Consider the following 18,360-nt stretch of genomic DNA (forward strand, 5'->3'; position numbering starts at 1 on the left):
ACCACAGACACTTGTCACACCGGAAAGCTGTCCTTGGAGTGTCCGGAGGCAGCGGAGGCTGCAGTGGCGCAACTGCTGTCCCATTCTGCCCAGCTCTTTAATTCAGAGCTATCTTCTGGCTGGAAGTGGTAATTGCATCCTACCCAAACGCTGTGTCTAAAGCCAGCACTGTCAGTCCCTCCTCAGCAGATACACAGAACATTTCTGAATTAAAAGCATCTTTCCTGCAGCCCCATACATGTGCAAATGGTGCCCTTTGGTGGATGGGGAGCCAGAACTCAGTGGAAAAAGGCTCTGGGGTGACGCTCCCTGCTAGTAAGTGGGGCTGAGGGGAAGGGGATAGTTCTGATGCTCTAGACTGTGACTGCAACCGTTTGTCCAAGAAGGTGCTGACAGGGAAGCCATGATGCAGCGGAGGATGCCATCCCTTCCCCATCCAAGAGAGATGCCAAATATTGTCAAGTACTAGGGAGTAAGAGCATCTCCCGTGGAAGCAATGAGGAAGGCTGACCCCCTCTCCCAACATGTGATGTGCTCAGGATGCAACTGCGGTCGCCATGGGTAATCAGCCAACAGTTTGCTGAACACTGAAACTCATTAAAACTAATTTCCAGTGGAGCTGGGTCTTGGTGCTGGCTGGTTTTTGAACCTGATGGTAGTAAGCCTGGAGCATGGACTCATCCTTTGCGTCATATAGAAGTCACCCACTGGCAAGGAGTCCTGACTGAGGAGCGGATCACTGGTATCTAACACAGCACAAAAGCCAACCAAAGCTTGGACAAACACAACTGTCCCGTGTGGGCTCTGCTCTTTAATAAGAAATGAGCTCTCACCATGATGGATGGAGGCATTAATTGGGTGTTCTCCCTCAACCCAAACCACTTTCACCAGGTTTGTAGCATCTGCTTCCCTCTGAGCCTGCCACCTTTCCATCAGATTTGACTAAAACTGAGTGAAGAGCCGAGAAGGCATGAGGGGTTGGCTGGAGAGCTGACAAAGCTGTATCACATCAGCACTACCTCCTTAGGAAACCAAAATGAAAATAGTACAGCTGCCTTTTCAGAGGCACCGCTTTGGCGTGGGATGCACATCCCCTCTCCCTCTCCTGCGCACATTTACCGGCAGCCCCTCCTTTACTAACACCTTGCTTGCAAGTGTTGTTTAGCCAAAAGGCTCTGTGCTCGCAAGCGAGAGACACCATGCGCCCGTGCACAGGCACGCGCGTACCCGTCATGAAGCAGGGATGGGGTGGCCACGGTGGGAGGGTGCTGGGCGCTTGGGAGAGCAAGGGAGGGGGCTGGGGGCCCACACAAGCAGCCGGGTTTTTGCTCACAAGCGGGGAGGTGGGACACAGCAGGGGCGGGGGAAAAGGGCTGTGCCCCTGGGGTAGGTCCCTGCACTATAAAAATGACTTCAGCTGGATCCAGTGGTAGGAAGAGAGGCGGCTTCCACCTCTGCTCCTGCCTCCAACAGCCTTGTTTGGGCAGGAGGATCCTGAGCAAAGCCAAGCCCCAAGGATGAAGGTCCAGGTGCTGATGGTCGCTGCGTTCCTCGTGGTGCTGCTCTGCTCAGCCCTGGCACCATCTGAGGCACTGGGGGGCCGGGCCGGTGCCCTGGAGAGACAGCCAGGAGCTGGCAGCCCTGGAGAAGACTCCTGGCCACCTGGAGATCGAGGGAACAACCTGCCTGGGCAGGGTACGGAGGGCAGCCACCCCCCAGCCAGTGCATGGGAGGTGATGGGAGAGGCCCTCCCCAGATCCAGGTCCCCCAGCAAGGCTGTGGCCAAGCCCCCGCTGGGCAGTGGTGAGCAGGACCCCCCTGGCAAGCCCCGGAGGCTCCCGCCACAGCCCTCCCACAGCAGGAGCCTGGGTCTGAGCCATCGCCTGAAGGGCCATGGGAAGTTCAACGGGGACACGGTAAGTACAACCCACCCTGGGCCAGTGAGGATGGGGGTTTGCAGGGGGACCGGGAGCGAGGGGAAGCACCAGCCCCCACCCCTGACCCTTGGGCCGGGCAGCTTGGTGAGCCCCTTCAGCTGACCCGTCTGCAGGGCATGGAGGGGCCATGCACAATGGTGTTACAAGCGCCTAAGGAAGAGGATGGGACCAAAGAAATGGGCCCTTCCCTCCGCTTCACTCCATGGGTTCCTTCAAGGGCAGGTGGGATGTTGCTGGCCCCTGGCACTTGTTATAGCAAGGAGCTGGCAGCGGCTCTGGCAGGTCTGTGCAGCACAGAGACACCGAAACCAGGCAGGACAGCCCCAAAATGCCCCACCATGCTGCAGTGCAGGGAAAGGAGAGCATCCTCTTGGCACAGCACCATCACCAGAGCTCCCAGCAGCTTTTTAGCAAATCCCACTTGGTACCTGGTGAGGCTTAGAGAAGAGCCGATGACCGTGCACGCAGGCAGTGAGCAGGTCAGGAAGCGAACGCCGGTCTGGGTGTGTCCCCCAAACTGCCATGCCTGGGCTGGGGACATGCGCCTGTGCCACGCAGGCAGCAGCCCTTCAGCCACGGGGACCAGCCACTTAGGACACTTACTGCTTTTGGCAGAAACAAGCTGCCCCTGAAACTGCTTCCTCAGGCCCCGACTTCTCCAGCTCCTTGCATGAAGCTGCTGCTCTATAGCCTGGTGAGCAGCCTGTCCCACTACCACAGGTTTTACTGCATTATTTTACCATTTTAAACGGAAACCAAACATTCACCAGCAAATGCTCATCCCAATATATCACATCATCTCATCTTCTGCAACTTGGCTTTGCTTTCTAATGAGAGCCTCTCCAGCCTGCCTGTCTGGGGGAGATGACGAGGCTCTTTTGAGCTCATCTCAGCCCCAGGCATTGCACTGCTGTCAGCTTGAGCATGCTGGAGCCAACGGCCCCTGGCAAGCGCGGTCCCAGGGCTGAGCAGTTCATGTCACCCCAAAATGACTGACTGACCGGCTGTGGGCATGCACACCCCAAAAAGAAACCTCCTCACTTTCCAAGAGGCTGCTCTCAGGCAGCCCAAGCCTGCACAGAAAGTGTCTCTTCGAGCCTGCATATGGCATGGCCTCCTTGGGGCCGGGGCTCTGAGCAGCGTAAGCACAGAGCGATGACATGGCTGTGACTGGGAGGGGGTCACGAGTCAGGGCTGGGCAAGGCTTGATGCCAGCACGGCGGCCACCTCTCTCCCTCCCCGTGCAGCACTCCTGCCACGGCATCCAGTCCCGGCCCTGCCAGAAGCCCTCTGACTGCGGTGGCTGCCTGGGGCTCTACACCTGCAAGCTGCCCGCCGGCACCTGCGACCTGAAAGCTGTCTCGCGGCAGAGAGGTAGGTTGCAAGCCCGCCGGCCACTGGCACTGGGGACCCCCACACGCAGCTGCCGGCAAGCACAGCCCTTCAGCTACACCTCTCCAAACCCAAATCAGACCTACCCTGTGCAGGGCAGGGTCTCATCCCCTAAACTCGGCTGCACAGGGCTCCCTGTCTGTCCTGCCAGCACCAGCCACCGTCAATGATGAACGAATGACTGTGTGGGGAATGGGACATGCCAGTAGGTATCTGTTAGATCTGGGATTTGTCCGGCACCCTGAGCCCTCACAGGACGCCGACAGCCCATGTGGGGAAGCCAAGGAAGGGAACAGGCCTCAGGGTTTAGCTGGTGGCTTGGGAGCCAGCAAGCGCAGCTCTCCCAGGCATCATGGGGTCCCAGCCCCACAGAGCTGCTTGCGTCAGCATGTGCGAGCTGCCTAATGAACCAGGGACTGGCAGGGAGCAGAGACTGCAGCTTTTAACTTTTAACCGCGCAGAGCAAGCATCCCGATCCTCCAGTACCCCTTGGTAAATCCGTACTGCCCCTGGGCTGGCCTCTTGCCTTAGCAAGTTTGTCTATACCCACATACACACGGTCACGGAGGAGAAACTCATGCAAGGCTACTAAACACACAGACACCAGCTCTGGTGTGGGAAACCCTGGGTTGTGGGATGTACGGTAGGCAAGTATAATGTCCTGGGTATATATAGTATATAGTGTGTGTGTTTATAGTATATAGGGTGTATTCAGTATACGTGCTCTGTTCACACAGTCTTCCCTGGGCACCTGCTGTTGGCAGTCTCCACGGGAGAGCACAGGGACCCGTGGTCAGACCCAGCACAGCTGGCCTCACGGCTTTTCTTCACAGGTGGGTTCCTCCAAGTCATCCAGAGTCCTGAGGGGCGCGGGGTCCTGCTCATCCTGGAGCAACACGGCTCAGCGTAAAGCTGGAGAGGCTGTTCTGCCGCTGGAGGCCAATGCTCCCTGTCCGAGCTTCATTTTACATCCTTAATGACAAGCTCTAAATGTTTCTTTCACTGCACTTCTCATGCCACTGTTTTTTAACACCCCCTTGGATTTTGTACACTGCGTAGGTTTAATTCCCGCTTTCCTGAGAGCTGCCAACAAAAGCGCTGGTGGCCACAGAGCCCGGTGCTGGCAGAGCCCACCTGGAGCCCCCAAATGAGACAAACAGGGCTGTTTCACAGCCCATTTTGATGTGAGCGAGTAGGATGTTGCAGTAAAAGCTGCCAGTACCTTGGCACGCTCACACACAAGTTCAGGCTGAGCTAAGGAGCCCGTCGGCATCGGGCACCCCAGGAAACCCTCCCAGCTCCTTACCACGGCTCCTGCCGAGGAAGGCGAAGTCCCATGCTGTTGGAAACGTCACTTGAGAAGGGGAATGTGGAGCCTCTGGGCTTGGTGGCGGGAAGACCACGTAGGGCACTTGCTTCTGGAGGCCCGAGTTGAACCACAAGATCAGCTTAATTTAGCACCCCACAAAGCTTTGCAGGCTTCCTGGCTGCCTGGTGCACGTCTGGGTGCGTCCCAGCTTTGCAAAACCCCATTTTGCTACCATTAAAAACACCTTTTAAAAAGAGAACCAAAACGCAGCATTGCATTCACCTTGAACTCCACCGCAGTTTCCTTTGGCAGGCCACCACACCCTCCTGTGACAGACTAGGCGTTAAGTGGTGCCAATTTTGCTCAGTACACCCGAGGGGCAGCCCTCCTGCATCCCCCACCTGGCCATCCCTGCAGGAGCCTGACTCCCAGAGGGGAGATAAATGCTGCTGCCTTCTCTGAGCCCCCCTATCGCTGCTTCAACTGTCCCCGCACAGGGGTTGGGGAGCGCAGAGCTGCAGGTGCTGCCTACCTGCCCCCTGCCCAGCGTGGCACTACTGCTGTCCTGCATTTATGGTGCTCACCACAGGATCGCAGAGGGGTTGAGGTGGGAAGGGACCTCTGGAGGTCATCTGGGCCAACCTCTTCTGCTCAAGTGGGGCCACCTGGGGCAGGTTGCCCTGTTTATCTGGTCCCCAGGTAGCGGCACATGTCACAGCCACAACAAGCCCCATTACACTGGAAGCCAGCAAAGCACCATGTCTCTCCACTCACCCCTCCACCCACTTGCTCCTGCCACCACCCGTTACAACCCATTTCTTCTGTCTTTAACCACAGCAAAGGAAGAGGCTGTCACTGTAGGAAACTTTGGAAAGGCAGGCTTCAAAAGATTCACAGAGCATCACCGGACCCACAGCTCCCCCTTTGTTACCGTGGGGAGGTGAGCTCCTCTGAACCCCACTGCTAGTCAACAAGGCCCTCTTGCCTGGGAAAGCCCACTGACCACAGGGGCGTCCAGACCACTTTCAAAACCTCTGGCAGCCCTGCGTAGGCCAGCATAGCACAGCTGCCCACAACAAAGGTACCTGCAGGCAGCTCTCACTCTGCAATCCCTCCAGAGCTGGGGAAGAGATTTCCCTTTGGGCTGTAGCAGAGCCACCCTCTGCCTTCCTCTCTGAAGAGCAGAGATCCAAGGATGCTCCAGCTGCTCTTGACTGTACCCTCACAAACAGTGCAAGGGAAACAGCTTTCGATCAGCTGGAAAAGAGCCCTCACCCCCACCTCAACCTCCACGTGGCTCTCTTGACACCTCCCCACCTCTCCTCCCCACTCGGACAGAGAAGAGGCGAGCAGGAGGGGCGCAATTGCAGGTCCTACCTATTCTCCAACCGGGAGCACAGAAGGCAGCAGCAGGCACACTCCCCTTGCCTGCTTCCTATTGTGCTCCCCAGCAGCAACACTCGAGATCACAGAATCATAGAATGGTTTGGGTTGGAAAGGACCTTAAGAACCACAGTTCCAACCAGAGATGGGAAAGGAGAGCCCATCTGACCCTTGGGGAGCAAGCAGCTGGGCAAAGAAATGTGGCCATCCGGGCTCCAAAAGCTCACACAGAAACTGAGGGCTTGGCCAAGCCGAGGGCTCAGCTGCTAGATGTCCTCTCCAGCTCACGCTCAGCGCCAGGCAGGCTGGCGGGCAGACACAGCTCTCTCCCCTGCATAAAACACCAAGGCTCCGCATGCCTTTTACACCACTCGCTTTTAATTACACTGCATAAGGAAAGGCCTCTCCTCGTGCCAAGACCCCTGGCACAGCCACCCGAGGAGCTGGCTGGCCCATCAAGTCCTCAGTAGGTTTAGTGGTTCCCCCTCACCCTTGTCCCTTGTTTGGAAGCTCCTCCCGGTCAGTCCACATCATCCTTGCAGTCCTCACCGTCCTCACTTTGCAGAGACCTATTTCCATGCATCTCTGTTCCTCCCCTCCTCTGTGCCTGTGCTTTGCCTGCTCAGTCCCATGGGAGTCCTGCTTTGGCCTCCTGCAGCACCAGGCGGAAAGAGGAGGCAGGGCAAGAGTCATCGGTTAATAATTGTTCTAACCCCAATATAAATAGAAAAATACAACAACACAAAGAATTGATTAGCTAAGAGATCCAATCCACTGGGATGCCTGCAACGTGCTAGTGCAGAGTTCAGAGAGTGCTTGGTCCAGTGCATGGTACTGTAGATATCCAGAAACCTCTCCCAGTAGCCCCACAGCCATCAAATCTTCCTGCGGCACCACACGTCTGTGCAAGTGCGTCTCGGCCGTGGTCAGCTCGCCCAAGGCTGTTGGCTCCTGGGAGGAGGCCGAATGGGAATGGTTGATAATAGTCTGATTTATTGCTGTTAAATGGTAAAGCCATTCTCTTCTGTGGGACGAGGATGTGCTTCGCTCTTACTTTTTGTGGAGGAATTTCATTTTGCTACCTGGAGAGATGGAGAAAGCAAAATGGACTTCCCACAGTGACAGGCAAAACAAGTGTCACTCCTCACCACCACTGGCTGGAGTCAGCCTATACAGACAATCGTCCCTGCTGCCAGCCCTGGGTCCTTATCCACAGCCACCTGCCCTGCAAAGCTCCAGTAGGTGCCTGCAGAGCAGGCCATAGCTCTGCCCACCCCCTGGGAGCAATGCTGCAGACTGGGACCCTGCAGACCCCACTTGCCCAGCGGTGCTGGAAAGTGAACGTATTACTAAGCCCACCTGGCCAGAGTGTGTGTGGGAAGGAGGCAGGGCACACCGGCCCCATGGACACTGCTGCTCTTAAATGGCCAAGAAAAGACAAGAGGGCCAGGGATGCGATCTGAACAGATCAAAGTCTCTTAGCCATGACGTCCAATGAATTATCAAGGACTTCTAACCTCAGTCTGGAGCTCTTGTCAAACCCCACTTACAGTGGAAAACGGATTCAATCTTAGGATACTCCTGGGCGATTCCCAGCACTGATCCCTAAGGGCAAACCTGAAGGCCATGGAGACTGTGTCACTCCCCCCATCAGGAACTGCCTCCACCACCCTCGAGTTACTGGTTGCTCCCTTGCCTCCTCAGACCTGCCTGTCTCCTTTGAAAGACACAGACATAGCTCACGGCCCAAACTTTGCTTCCCCACCAGCCTTCAGACAAGTGGCAGATCAGGGGGCAGAGCCCACAGCGTGCCAGAGCAGGGATACACAGCCAGGTGCTGATCGCTCAAGGCTCAGAGCACTGCTCTGCAAGAAGACACGTGCAGTCACTAGCAGAGTCCTGCCACCCTTCGGCAGCTTCTCTGCTACCAAACCTGAAGGCAACAAGAAGCCCAAGCCTCCTGAGAAGCCAAGGGTTTTGCTGATTCCTTACCTAGGCCTTTCAGGAACCTATTGACTCCACTCTGTTCCCCACTGGGAAGTGTTTCCAGGTACTCCTGAGCCCGTACCTCAAACAGACCTGCAGAAAGAAAGAAGTCAACAACTTCTATTTTGCTTCCCTATAAATATAAGTAAGAATGCCCACCTGAATGCATACTGTCCTGCCTTACCAATAAACTGTTGCGCATGAGAAGGAACAACTCACCCCACCTCCTCCACCAGGTGAGCCTGGATCTGGGATGGGAGCTTTGGTCCACATCCGTAGGGGTCCCAGCAAAGAAACCCTGCTACCACCTCCTCCTCCACTTCAGGGCTGACTAAGCTTTTGTACCTCGCACAGGGAGAGGCAAAACCTCTGTTCATTCTGCTACGAATACAGCTAAGTCCAGAAAGTGAGACCATCTGGGGAATCGTCACGCAGGATTTACCACGTTGTAAAACCTCTTTTACTCAGCCACCTATTCAAGTGCCCACTGCTCGTTAGTGCTTGGGAGGAAACTGCTAAGCCAGCACTCAGCAGCAGCAGGGACGAGAAACTTCAGCTGCCAGCAGAGCCCTCGGGACTGTGGGATAACAGGAGTGAAACAACTGGAGCAGCTCTGGGAAGGACATGAGCATCCCTATTTTCTAATAGCCAAAACAGACATAACCAATCCAGCCAGTTCTTCCTCTAGACATGGGAAGGGGACATGAGGGATTGCAAGGATAAATGTCGTTCCAGCAGTGTACCCCTTCTGTCACGGTCCTGATGGGAATTCAGCATGGAACAAAGAGGCACATACATGGAGGATACTGCTTATATCCCTTACTGCAGGGGTGAAGGGTGCCTGTAACCCCAGCCTCGACGAGAAACTACCAGATCATGCAAACAGCCCCTGTTCTCCAAAGCTAGCTCCCATGCGCTGTGCAAACACTGTGTCTCACCATACTCCTGGGAGGCCACACACCCCTTTGGGAAGATAAGGAAACAGAGACAAAAAATCTCCGAGTGACTCCTTGAAGGCCACACAGGTGTGTCAGAACAAACCATCAGCCTGCGCTAGGGCTTCCCTACCACCTCTCTCCCGGTGTCCCTGCACGGACACTGCAGCCTTCAGCCACGGTGCTGGGGACGGAGCTGGCGGCTGGTGAACATCTCCTGGCTCTCGTAGGAGCAACAGTGGAGTTTGCATGACTGCAGAGCCCAGGCGGAGCCCCTCACCTCTGACCCCCTGCTTCCGCAGCTCCCGCTCCTGAATGAAGCCCCCGAACATCTGCGTCTCCATGAAGACCTCCAGGAAGCGTCGGAGACTCTTGGAGGAGACGGATTTGCGGAAAGCCTCACGCTGCAGGGTCCGCTCCTCTCGCTCAGTGGGGGTCAGAAAGAGGGAGTAATGGCCCACGATCTCCACAAAGAAACGGACAAAGGCCTCGGACACCACCTCGTTCAAAGGGCTGGTCTCTAAGAGAAAAGAAAGAAGCAGCGGTGAGGACAGTGCTGTAAGGATGTGCTACAAAAAGTCCAGGGCACAAAACCCCTGCTTTTTTAAGATCTAGGCTGAGCAGAAAAAGCTGCTCAAGACAGACAGCATCCTAGGAAGTGCTTGCTATGGAAGAGGACTGGGATGCTACTACTTTGAAAACCACCAAGTTTTGTCTTGGCTCCCCTGCAATCAGGAGATGCCCGTACTGCCTGGGCTGTCTCAGCCCAGTCTCCTGTGAGCTGCACGGCCACCTCTGAGACTGCAGCTCTGAGGGTGGACTGTCCCTGAGAGGAGCCTGCATCACTCAGACAGTCAGCAGGAGAGAGAAGCCTGTGGGATACCCCGCCCCCCCCCCCCCCCCCCAGAAAGGAGTACACGTGTTCCCTGGAGCCATAAAGGGAGGATGAACAGACCCAGGAAGGGGTAAGTACTGTTTCTCTTCACACAAAGAGAATTGTCCCCAGTGCAATGGAATATTTAACATAGGTTCAACCAAAATCCTCACCTGCCTCCAGTTTCTGTGGTGTTAAATTCAGTACGAGCCTAGTTCTCCCCTAAGAAGCGACAGGAGGAAAAGGGACAGGAAGAGATGTGGTTTTAAGCTGAAAGGCACTGTGCTTTACCCTGCTTGCCATTGATAGGGCCCTCCTCTTTGTCACTCGCCAGCTCGTTCCTCTGCTCCAAAATGTGCTCTAGGGCGGCCTGCAGCTTGCGGGGCAGGATGGAGTCCTCATCTTCCATCTGCAAAACAGAGCCACCTCCTCAGGGCCTGGGGCCAGGACATGGCCGGCCCCTGCCCTTCTCCTCACCAGCTCCTATCCCATCACCAGCACGGCAGGGGGAGCACTGAAAATGAACCATGAGGAAAGGAAGAGGGAGAACTCGTAATACACTTGGCACATTCCCAGCAGCTCTCAGCACAGGACTATGAAGAAGCATGAGAGGAAAGAGAAAGGGGGTGTCTTGTCCAAAATAGTCTCCTATTCTGGAAGAATTTCAGGTGTTCAATCCGAGAGGCTACTGAGTAGTGCTTCACCCATGGCCCCACCGTCTGTCTGTGAGCACTGGCACCACCACAAAGAGGACACATCTGAACAATGCTGGCATGCAGCCAGGTGAGCACAGCCCCCTGCTCCGCTCAGGCACGGATTGTGTTAGGAAGGTGTAACCAGTTCCCATAGACCAAGGAACTGCCGGTGACCATGTGTGAGCTCCTACTGGCCCTGGCTGAGACGGTGTGATTTAGCTTAAACCTCCAAAGAGAAGTGCAAGGTAAAGCATTTCCCTGCAGCTAAGGCAGCTGGCCAGTGAGAATTGCACTGAAGGAGTGGCCTTCGCCCGCACGCTACTCCCTGCAGCAGGAGGTGCACTCGTCCCGTCCTGCCCGTGGGACCTGAGGCACAGCAGAGACTGATGCAGCCAGCACTGCTCAGCAATCTGGCAAAGAGCTCTGGCGCAAAACCAGCTTCCCGGGCCAGGAGTATGTTCGCTCATCTATCCTCTTTGCTTCAATATCCTGCTCCTCCTCTCCACAACAAAGGGAAGTAAAATCCAGCAGGCAATCTTGTCTGCAGAGCAACATACAGGCTTCCTACTTGTGACCTGTCCAGCGCAAGAACTGGAGTGAGGAACCACAAGCTCCTTGGGCAGGAAGGATTTGAAGAAATCACCAAGGCTCCCTTCCCCACTCAGGGCTGGGTATGCAATAGGAGGTGGACTGACAGACACAGGCTGGAAGAGCCCGCGCTGCTCCCCAGCAGACAGCGATGAGCCAAGGCTTTCCAGCTCTGCCCTTGGCCTTACAGGATGCCACGTAAGGACTGACAGTGCTCAACTGCCACCATTTCCCCTCTTTAAGAAAAAATGGAGAAAGAGATAACACACAATGATTCAGTCCTCAACAGCTGTGGTTTGGGACTCTGGTATTATGTACGCAAACAGCAACCCCTATAACAGTGTCAGCCACAAATCCTGCCTCAGTTCATGTGGGGAGCAGGCAGGTCAACAAACACAGATGGAGGTAAGGTGTGGTGGAAAAATAGGACAGAAGACGAAGGATATGAAATAGCTCTGCTCACCTGTCTCAGAAACCGGTTATTTACAAGGTCAACGACGAGGACCTAAAAATAGAAGAGCAAGAATAAAAAGGGGAAGTCATTATTTCCATCATCAGAGTTTATCTTAACTTGTAACTGCTCTGGAGGAAACACTTTGGCCCTGCTTCTGCTCCTCCCACCCACCGCAGCTGGAGCAGGCACCCAAGCACGAGCCAAGAGCGGAGCCCTTGTTGTGGCTTGCTAACGTCGCCGCAAACCACAGAACAGCTTGGACAGCAGGAGGCTGTGCTCCAAGCCCAGCCCACTGCTCCTCACCGTCACACCGGGGTCAGAGCTCCATCTTTTCTCCCTGCACACTGCACCGCTGTCCCCTGGGTGGGCAGGGAGGGAAATGCCTCTCTGACCACGTTCAGCTTTGCTGCATTCACCCTTGTACACCATGAATCTGGTTCTTAATTATTTATTCCTTTCATTAGGCACCTGTGTTAATTAGAGGGCCAGCTATCCTGGCCAATTTGTAGCAATCATACTTCAAGCCCAGCAGACTTTGCACTTAGCCCTTAGACAGCACTATGCAGTAACCAACAGAAACTTTAATGAAATCATCTCCTACTCGAAGCAGCCCCATGGTGAGAGATCCCAGCCCCTCGCCTTCCCAAGCTGTGGACAAGGCAGAGCACAGAGCTCCATCTTCCCAGGGGATGTTTGCCTCCTCCCTCACCCCACACTCGCAGGAGCCAGAGGACGGGAGCGTGGCACCTTCACACTGCCAGCTGCAAAGGCAGACTCTCAAGCACAGCCTTTCAGAAGACAAAGCCCACTGGAAGCAACCAAGAGCAAGGCTGCAGTGGGGGTGCATGGCTCACCTCCTCCACGGGGAGCTCCTTCAGGCGGGGCAGGGAACTGGAGAGCAGGCCGATGAGGAAGGGGGTGGGCGAGCAAACGATGTCAATCATAGAAGGTGGCAGCACGGGGATGTAGGTGTGCTGCCAGGTGAAGGGGTACAGGAGGGCCACCGTGGCGTGGCAACACTTGGAGAGAGTGCTGGAAATGAAACACAACCAAGGGCGATGGCTGGTCAGTCAGGAGATGAGCAGCGCTTCCTAGAAATCGGGGCTCTTTCAGTTGTTCCCCGATTTATCTCTGATTACTAGAGGCTTTCCCAAGCTTCTGACCCCATTTTTCAGGCTTGGGAGCAATGACTCGAGACAGGAGCCCAGATTACGAGAGACAATCCTGGCCCATGCACGTGTGACAAGAGATGGGTCCCACTGAATCCAGGATCTGCTCCTCCAGTACCCCGATAGGAAATACCACACAGACATAAGGTCTTCCATGCCACTGCCTCTCATTAGAGAAATGAGTTTATTCTCTCACAGCGTGCCTCTATGGCTGTTCCCATTGGAAAGCCATAGGTCTGAATGCATAGGGGCTATACTGTCCAGCACAGCCAGCTCACAGCCGTGAGGTGCAGAAGATGGCTCCACCACTACAGCAGCTATCTGTTGGGCTGCACTGTGGCCCACTTACCTACTGGCCATACTCTTGGCCTCATCAGCACAGCTGGATGGCCTGCTTGGATCTCCTGGCAATGCCCTGGGCATAACCTGCAGCCACAAGGTCCCCAGGTGTGCCTGCAGGTCGTTCCAGCCATGGTCTGTCCCTGCCCCTTGGCTTGCTACCTATGCAGCACATATGCTTTGCCTTTGGGCAACCCTTAGCAGGAGTAATTGCATGCCAATGGCACGCTTTTCTATTGCTCCCAATCATACCGATAGCTCCTAGCAGCCATGCTGGAGCACAGGGGAAGGAGAAAGGCGGTGGTCTCGAGCCAGAAGCTCTGTGGGCACGCCGCAGCCTGTTGAGCCTGCCAAGGCTACTCAGAACCACGGGAGAGTGAAATTTCTGGAGGGGAGCACATGGCTGACATCTGCAGCATGCTGCCCAAGGCTCACAGGACCGCAGCCTTCCTTCTTCCCCCTTCCAATGCCACCACCGGCTCAACTGTAAGTGTCTTTGCTGACACCTTCCAAGGGGGTCCATCCAGAAATGCCATCAGCTCTCTGGCAGGAGGCGGGCAGGGTCTGAAGTCAGACAGAGCAGAGCTTGCTGCAGGGCACCAGTTACTCATCCCTTCTGGGTCTGGAAGCATTTGTGTGCATCAAGGGAGGGGGAAGGCTTGCCCCTGTAAGCCCTGTATATAACGTCATTTTGTTTTACTAGCATCCAGGTCTCAAAGAGTTGGAGGAGGGGAGGGAGGCTGGTGCGGCCAGGAGCAGTCACATTGCTGAGCAAGGGCGCCCAGCTGGCTCCTGTTAAACTCCACGGGGGAATTTACACTCAGCAACCTGGATCTGGCAGTTTATTGCTGACTTGAGAGGAAAGGGGTTTGATGGGTGTGGACTTGAGCTCGCTCTGAAAAGCAAAGCCTGCTTTCTCTCCCCGCCTGCTCCAGCTAAGTCTGGTGGATTTGAATCCCTGAGCTGTAACACTAACACATGCTGAGCACAGAGTGGTGGCTGGGCTACAGCTGGCTGGCTTTCATCAGATAAATTCAGTTTAGCAGAACACAATTATGGTTGCTGGGACATCAGTGTGACCGTATGAAGAATTCAGGCAGTAAACATTGCTAAACACATGATGCTTTTTGAAGATAAGTAAATCTCAGGGGAGAGGCTGGAATCTGCTTAACGTGAGAATTTTATCTGGGACTGCAACAGGTAGGGAACAGGCGCTTGGGAGGGACGCCTGGGATGTGTGTGCTGAGAAAGTCTCTTCACAAGATGGGGACAGTTTCCTCTCCCTGCGTTCTCAGAGACTTGTCTTTTCTTAAGGGGATACTCCATAAAAAAGAGCCTTTAAAGGCTGTGTCACAGACTGGTAGCTTTAAGCCTTTAGATGGGACAAAGACCTCAGTTCCACATCCTTGTTTAGGAAGGTCCGAAGACTATCCCTCTCCCTTCTCCACTTTCATTCCTGCTGGCTGGCCCTATGTCCCTGCACTCAAGCTGTGCCTGCCCTCACCAGCAAGTCCATGTCTTGCTGTGTCTACCACACATGCAAGGTAGATAATGAATCTGAGAGAAACAAAATGAAAATAATGAGAAAACACAGAGCTAGTAAGAAACAGGAGCATTTACCAAAAAACCAAACCAAACCAAACCAAAAAAAACCACTCAAAAAAATGTGGAAACAACATCAGAGTAGATTATTTTTCTTGCATCTTTCATACAAGCTAATCTCGAAAGGAACTGCACCAAAAGTGAAGGTAGTGTTACTTGTGCACCCATACATTTCAGACTATGATAGCAGATGCAAAAGCAGGGATTTCTTTACCCCTCCATTACCACAGAGCATATTTTCCACTCCTCAATTTCTGACTGATAACAGCCCCAGTAATAACAACATCATAATGGTGAAAGTGAAAGAACTCCCTTGTGCACAGCACTGTGGCACTGCTCTAAGACCATCACCACTGGACTTCCTCTTCTTTGAAGAGAGGTCGAAGGTAGAAGTGTTAGAAGTTTCACCTTTGTCACAAATCCTCCATCTTGAAAGCACATCCAACTTTCCTGTCTAAAGGTGGGAACTGCCTTTACAGACAGCACTTGCAAACCAAGGGAAAAAACCTCTGCGATTCCAGGTAGCTCCACAGAGGAACACTGAGCAGCTGAAGTACATGGTTATTTATGGCATGGTGAGATATTACGGCATGCTGTCTCCTACTATATTTATGGTGGCTTGTTCTTCCCTCAACCCTGCTCTCAAATCCCAGTGAGTACACATGGTACGTGAGAGATTAAGTGGGAGGAAAGATGGCTGAGGTCCAGTTAGTGGAAGTCACAGACAGAGCTGTGTAACTCTGAAATTATATGCACCACACAGTGGGAAGTAAAAAAGAAAGCTTCCCCTTCCACCTTTCCATCTCCGAATGCCTCATCATCTCCAGGATAAATCCTAGTGATCTCTGCTCTGAAACATTTCTCACTGTGGAAGACATTTTCAGGGAACAGCACTGATAGGAATGAGGGTTGTGAGCCTCCTTTGAAGGCAGAGCAGTTCAGAGATGGACACAGAGGAGGTGTCTCTTCCCCATCTGATTCAGTCATAATTGCTCTGCAGATAGTCTCGGGGAGCTGCAGCTTGCCAGGAGCTCAGCAGAACCTAGGTCCTTTGGAATGACTCCTAAGCTCCCTCCTTCTCCTGCATACGGCACTGCAATGAGCATTAAGGGATTGCTGATTCACACCACGGCTACTAAGTCTTGCAAAAGAATCCAGTATGATAAATTCCTTTTATGCCATCTGTGTGACTGTGTGCTCTTCAGCCAGCAGCGAAGGGGAAGGCTGCCCAAACTACACCACAGTGGTAACACAGCAGGTACCCCTCTGTGTAGAAGGGGAATACGGCCACTGAAGTTTTGGGCACTACTCAAGCTGGATGCCTCTTTCTGTGAGATGTGTGCAGAATCAACCACAGTTGATGTGCACAACACAACCAAAAAAGTTTGATATGCTCTCAAAGCACTATTTCAGTGTCGATCAGCCCTTTGAGGGCTCTTATACCAATGACTTTCGGTAGCTACAGCCAGTGTCCCTACTGAAATCCCGATATCCCAGGACACATGCACCTTAACCACGATAATGACTACTGCCATTGGAATAATACTGACCCAGGGTGCTGTGTTTTGCTTGGTGCACTCCAGATGCCACCAGGAATGAAGAGATCTACCCAAGGTGATTGCAGTGTGCTCTGGGGAATGCCATGCACTACCCTCAGGCCACGGAAGTTCAATGCCAGTTGTTCAAATGGGACACAGACGCCACTTTTTTAAGGCTTTTGGTTTCAACAGCTAATTCTTAAAATACTGCAGATCTTTAAAGTACACTTTTAAGATCCTGAGCACATTTTCATGGGTTCATTCAGCCTCCTGTAGTGAACATGGCTGAGCTGCATGTATGATGTCACTGGCACAGCAGCTTGCAGGAGAGACAGATATCACCAGTAGTATAGATAAGCTAAGAAGTATAGATGTACACAAAGAACCGTGTCAGATCTCTCCCTAAAGGGCTGATTTGAGTATAGACTGACACATATATCTCTCTCGCTGAGCACTCCCTTGGTCAGAACAATATTTTGCAGCAATTTGTGACCTTTGTTTGCTCGAACAACAGGCCTTCCCATCACACAGCATCCTATGCAAAAACGTATCATGCAGCACCCTATGTGGCTGCTGCTTCTTGGTAGTCACCTTGACAGAGGCGGCCAATACAGATTCTGCACACAACAGCTGCAACTACATATAAGTTCTTCTTCCTTTCCTGGCAAAACTTCCTCCAAGACAAGCTTGACTTGTTCTAAAAAAGATACCCTGACAACTTGCAACAGCTTCTAAGGAAGGATACTGGCTGCTCAGATTGGTTGCTTTCCTCCCAAACGTCAGACTGACTACAGCTTTCCACTCCAAAGGCAAGAACCTGTGCTAAAGACCCCCCCAAGCTGAATCCCTCTTTGAGTTGAGGATACTTTATGATTTCTGAAAAACACTATTGAATCAATCAGCCTTTTGGAGTTTATTGCCAGGAAGCCCTTTGCTCCCTGCATGAACCAAACTGCTGAAAATACACTGGCATTTGGTGATTTAGCATGGTTTGATTACATGGGGTTTTTTTCTTTTCTTTTTTATAAGCTCTGCTACAGTAGGATTCATTTTACAATCATCTTTGGATTTCTGATGCTGTGTCACATGTGGATTTACTTATGATGGATCACAGATCTTGTTTACAACATTTAACAGTCACAGGAACTTCCAAACTTTGCCCCGTGCCTTTGCCCAGCGTTGCTGCCAGGATGACGGCAGGTTGCACTAGCTGTGGGGACCTCACTGCCTCCCACTGATGTGGCAGGTTAGTGCAGGTGAAAAAGCGACCATTAAGATGCTCTGAAGAAACAAGGCTATTATCTGGCATCCAAACTTCATCCCTGGGCTGCTGCTTCTCCCTAACCACAATATAAAAAGGAGAAATCTGGGAGGCTGGGATTTGCAGTGCCAGATCAGACTGTTTTTGTAGCACATAGAAAAGGCTTCTTTTTGATGATTAATTACCTTTTACTGGGGATGACCACATTTAAAGTGTCTACTATAATTCTTTCAGATCTGCCTTTGATAACAATGACCACTTTGTGTTGTTGACACAGCTGTGGTTTCTGGCAGGGACAGAGGCAATTGCTTGAGCTGGTCAGATCCACAACAGGCTTTTGAGGAGATCTGGAAAAAGGGTGCCTTGACTTTAAACCAGTGTAAATTTTCCTGATTTAAAAACCCCTCTGAATCTAACACCTCTCCCCTTCAGGCCAGTATAACCTGCCCAGCTTTAGGTACCTTGTGAAATCATCCCACTTGTATTTGGAAGATGCCTTCTAAAAGGTTGGTTTGCGCTGCCTTGAACTGCGTGCCAGGCAGCATCACTTGGAAACAAAATCAGCTCTTGTGTTGCAGCGCCTAACCCGTGCCGCGGCCTCCACTGCCCCAGGACCAAAGTTCACAGCGCAGAAGCGAACAAAAGGTAGGGAAGACTACACAGATAAACAGTTTTAACAAAGTCATTTTCCTGGGTTGTGAGGCAATGTATACTGCAGTTTCCATAGTGATAGAAGGGGGGAAAAAAAAAACCCACCCAAAAACTAATAAACCAAATTCTTTCCTTTTCCGCTGCCAAGCTTTGGATTGACAGGTCTTTAAAAAACACTCAATGTGCATTAAAAAGATGGAAAAGACAAAGTATTTCACTTGCTGTACACTTGTTAGATGCCTTTTTT

At 52.9% G+C, this 18,360-nt stretch overlaps 1 protein-coding gene across 5 annotated transcripts in view; it reads right to left on the bottom strand.

The window, feature by feature from the left end:
- Positions 1-6,377: 6,377 nt before the first annotated feature.
- DENND2A (DENN domain containing 2A) overlaps positions 6,378-18,360 on the bottom strand; it is a 61,108-nt gene continuing 49,125 nt past the window's right edge. For 4 of the 5 annotated variants that reach the window (XM_054833151.1, XM_054833123.1, XM_054833133.1 and 1 more), the window contains 6 exons: positions 12,408-12,585; positions 11,563-11,604; positions 10,108-10,225; positions 9,223-9,462; positions 8,014-8,100; positions 6,378-7,103 (listed from right to left, as the gene is read on the bottom strand). In XM_054833151.1, coding sequence (XP_054689126.1) covers positions 7,072-7,103; positions 8,014-8,100; positions 9,223-9,462; positions 10,108-10,225; positions 11,563-11,604; positions 12,408-12,585 — 697 coding nt within the window. In that variant the 3' untranslated portion in view covers positions 6,378-7,071. Of the gene's footprint in view, positions 7,104-8,013; positions 8,101-9,222; positions 9,463-9,989; positions 10,226-11,562; positions 11,605-12,407; positions 12,586-18,360 lie in introns of those variants that run through there. The other variant, XR_008578005.1, reaches the window with a different exon arrangement.

Source organism: Grus americana, chromosome 1 (genome assembly GCF_028858705.1).
Source record: "Grus americana isolate bGruAme1 chromosome 1, bGruAme1.mat, whole genome shotgun sequence".
Classification (NCBI taxonomy): Eukaryota; Metazoa; Chordata; class Aves; order Gruiformes; family Gruidae; genus Grus; species Grus americana.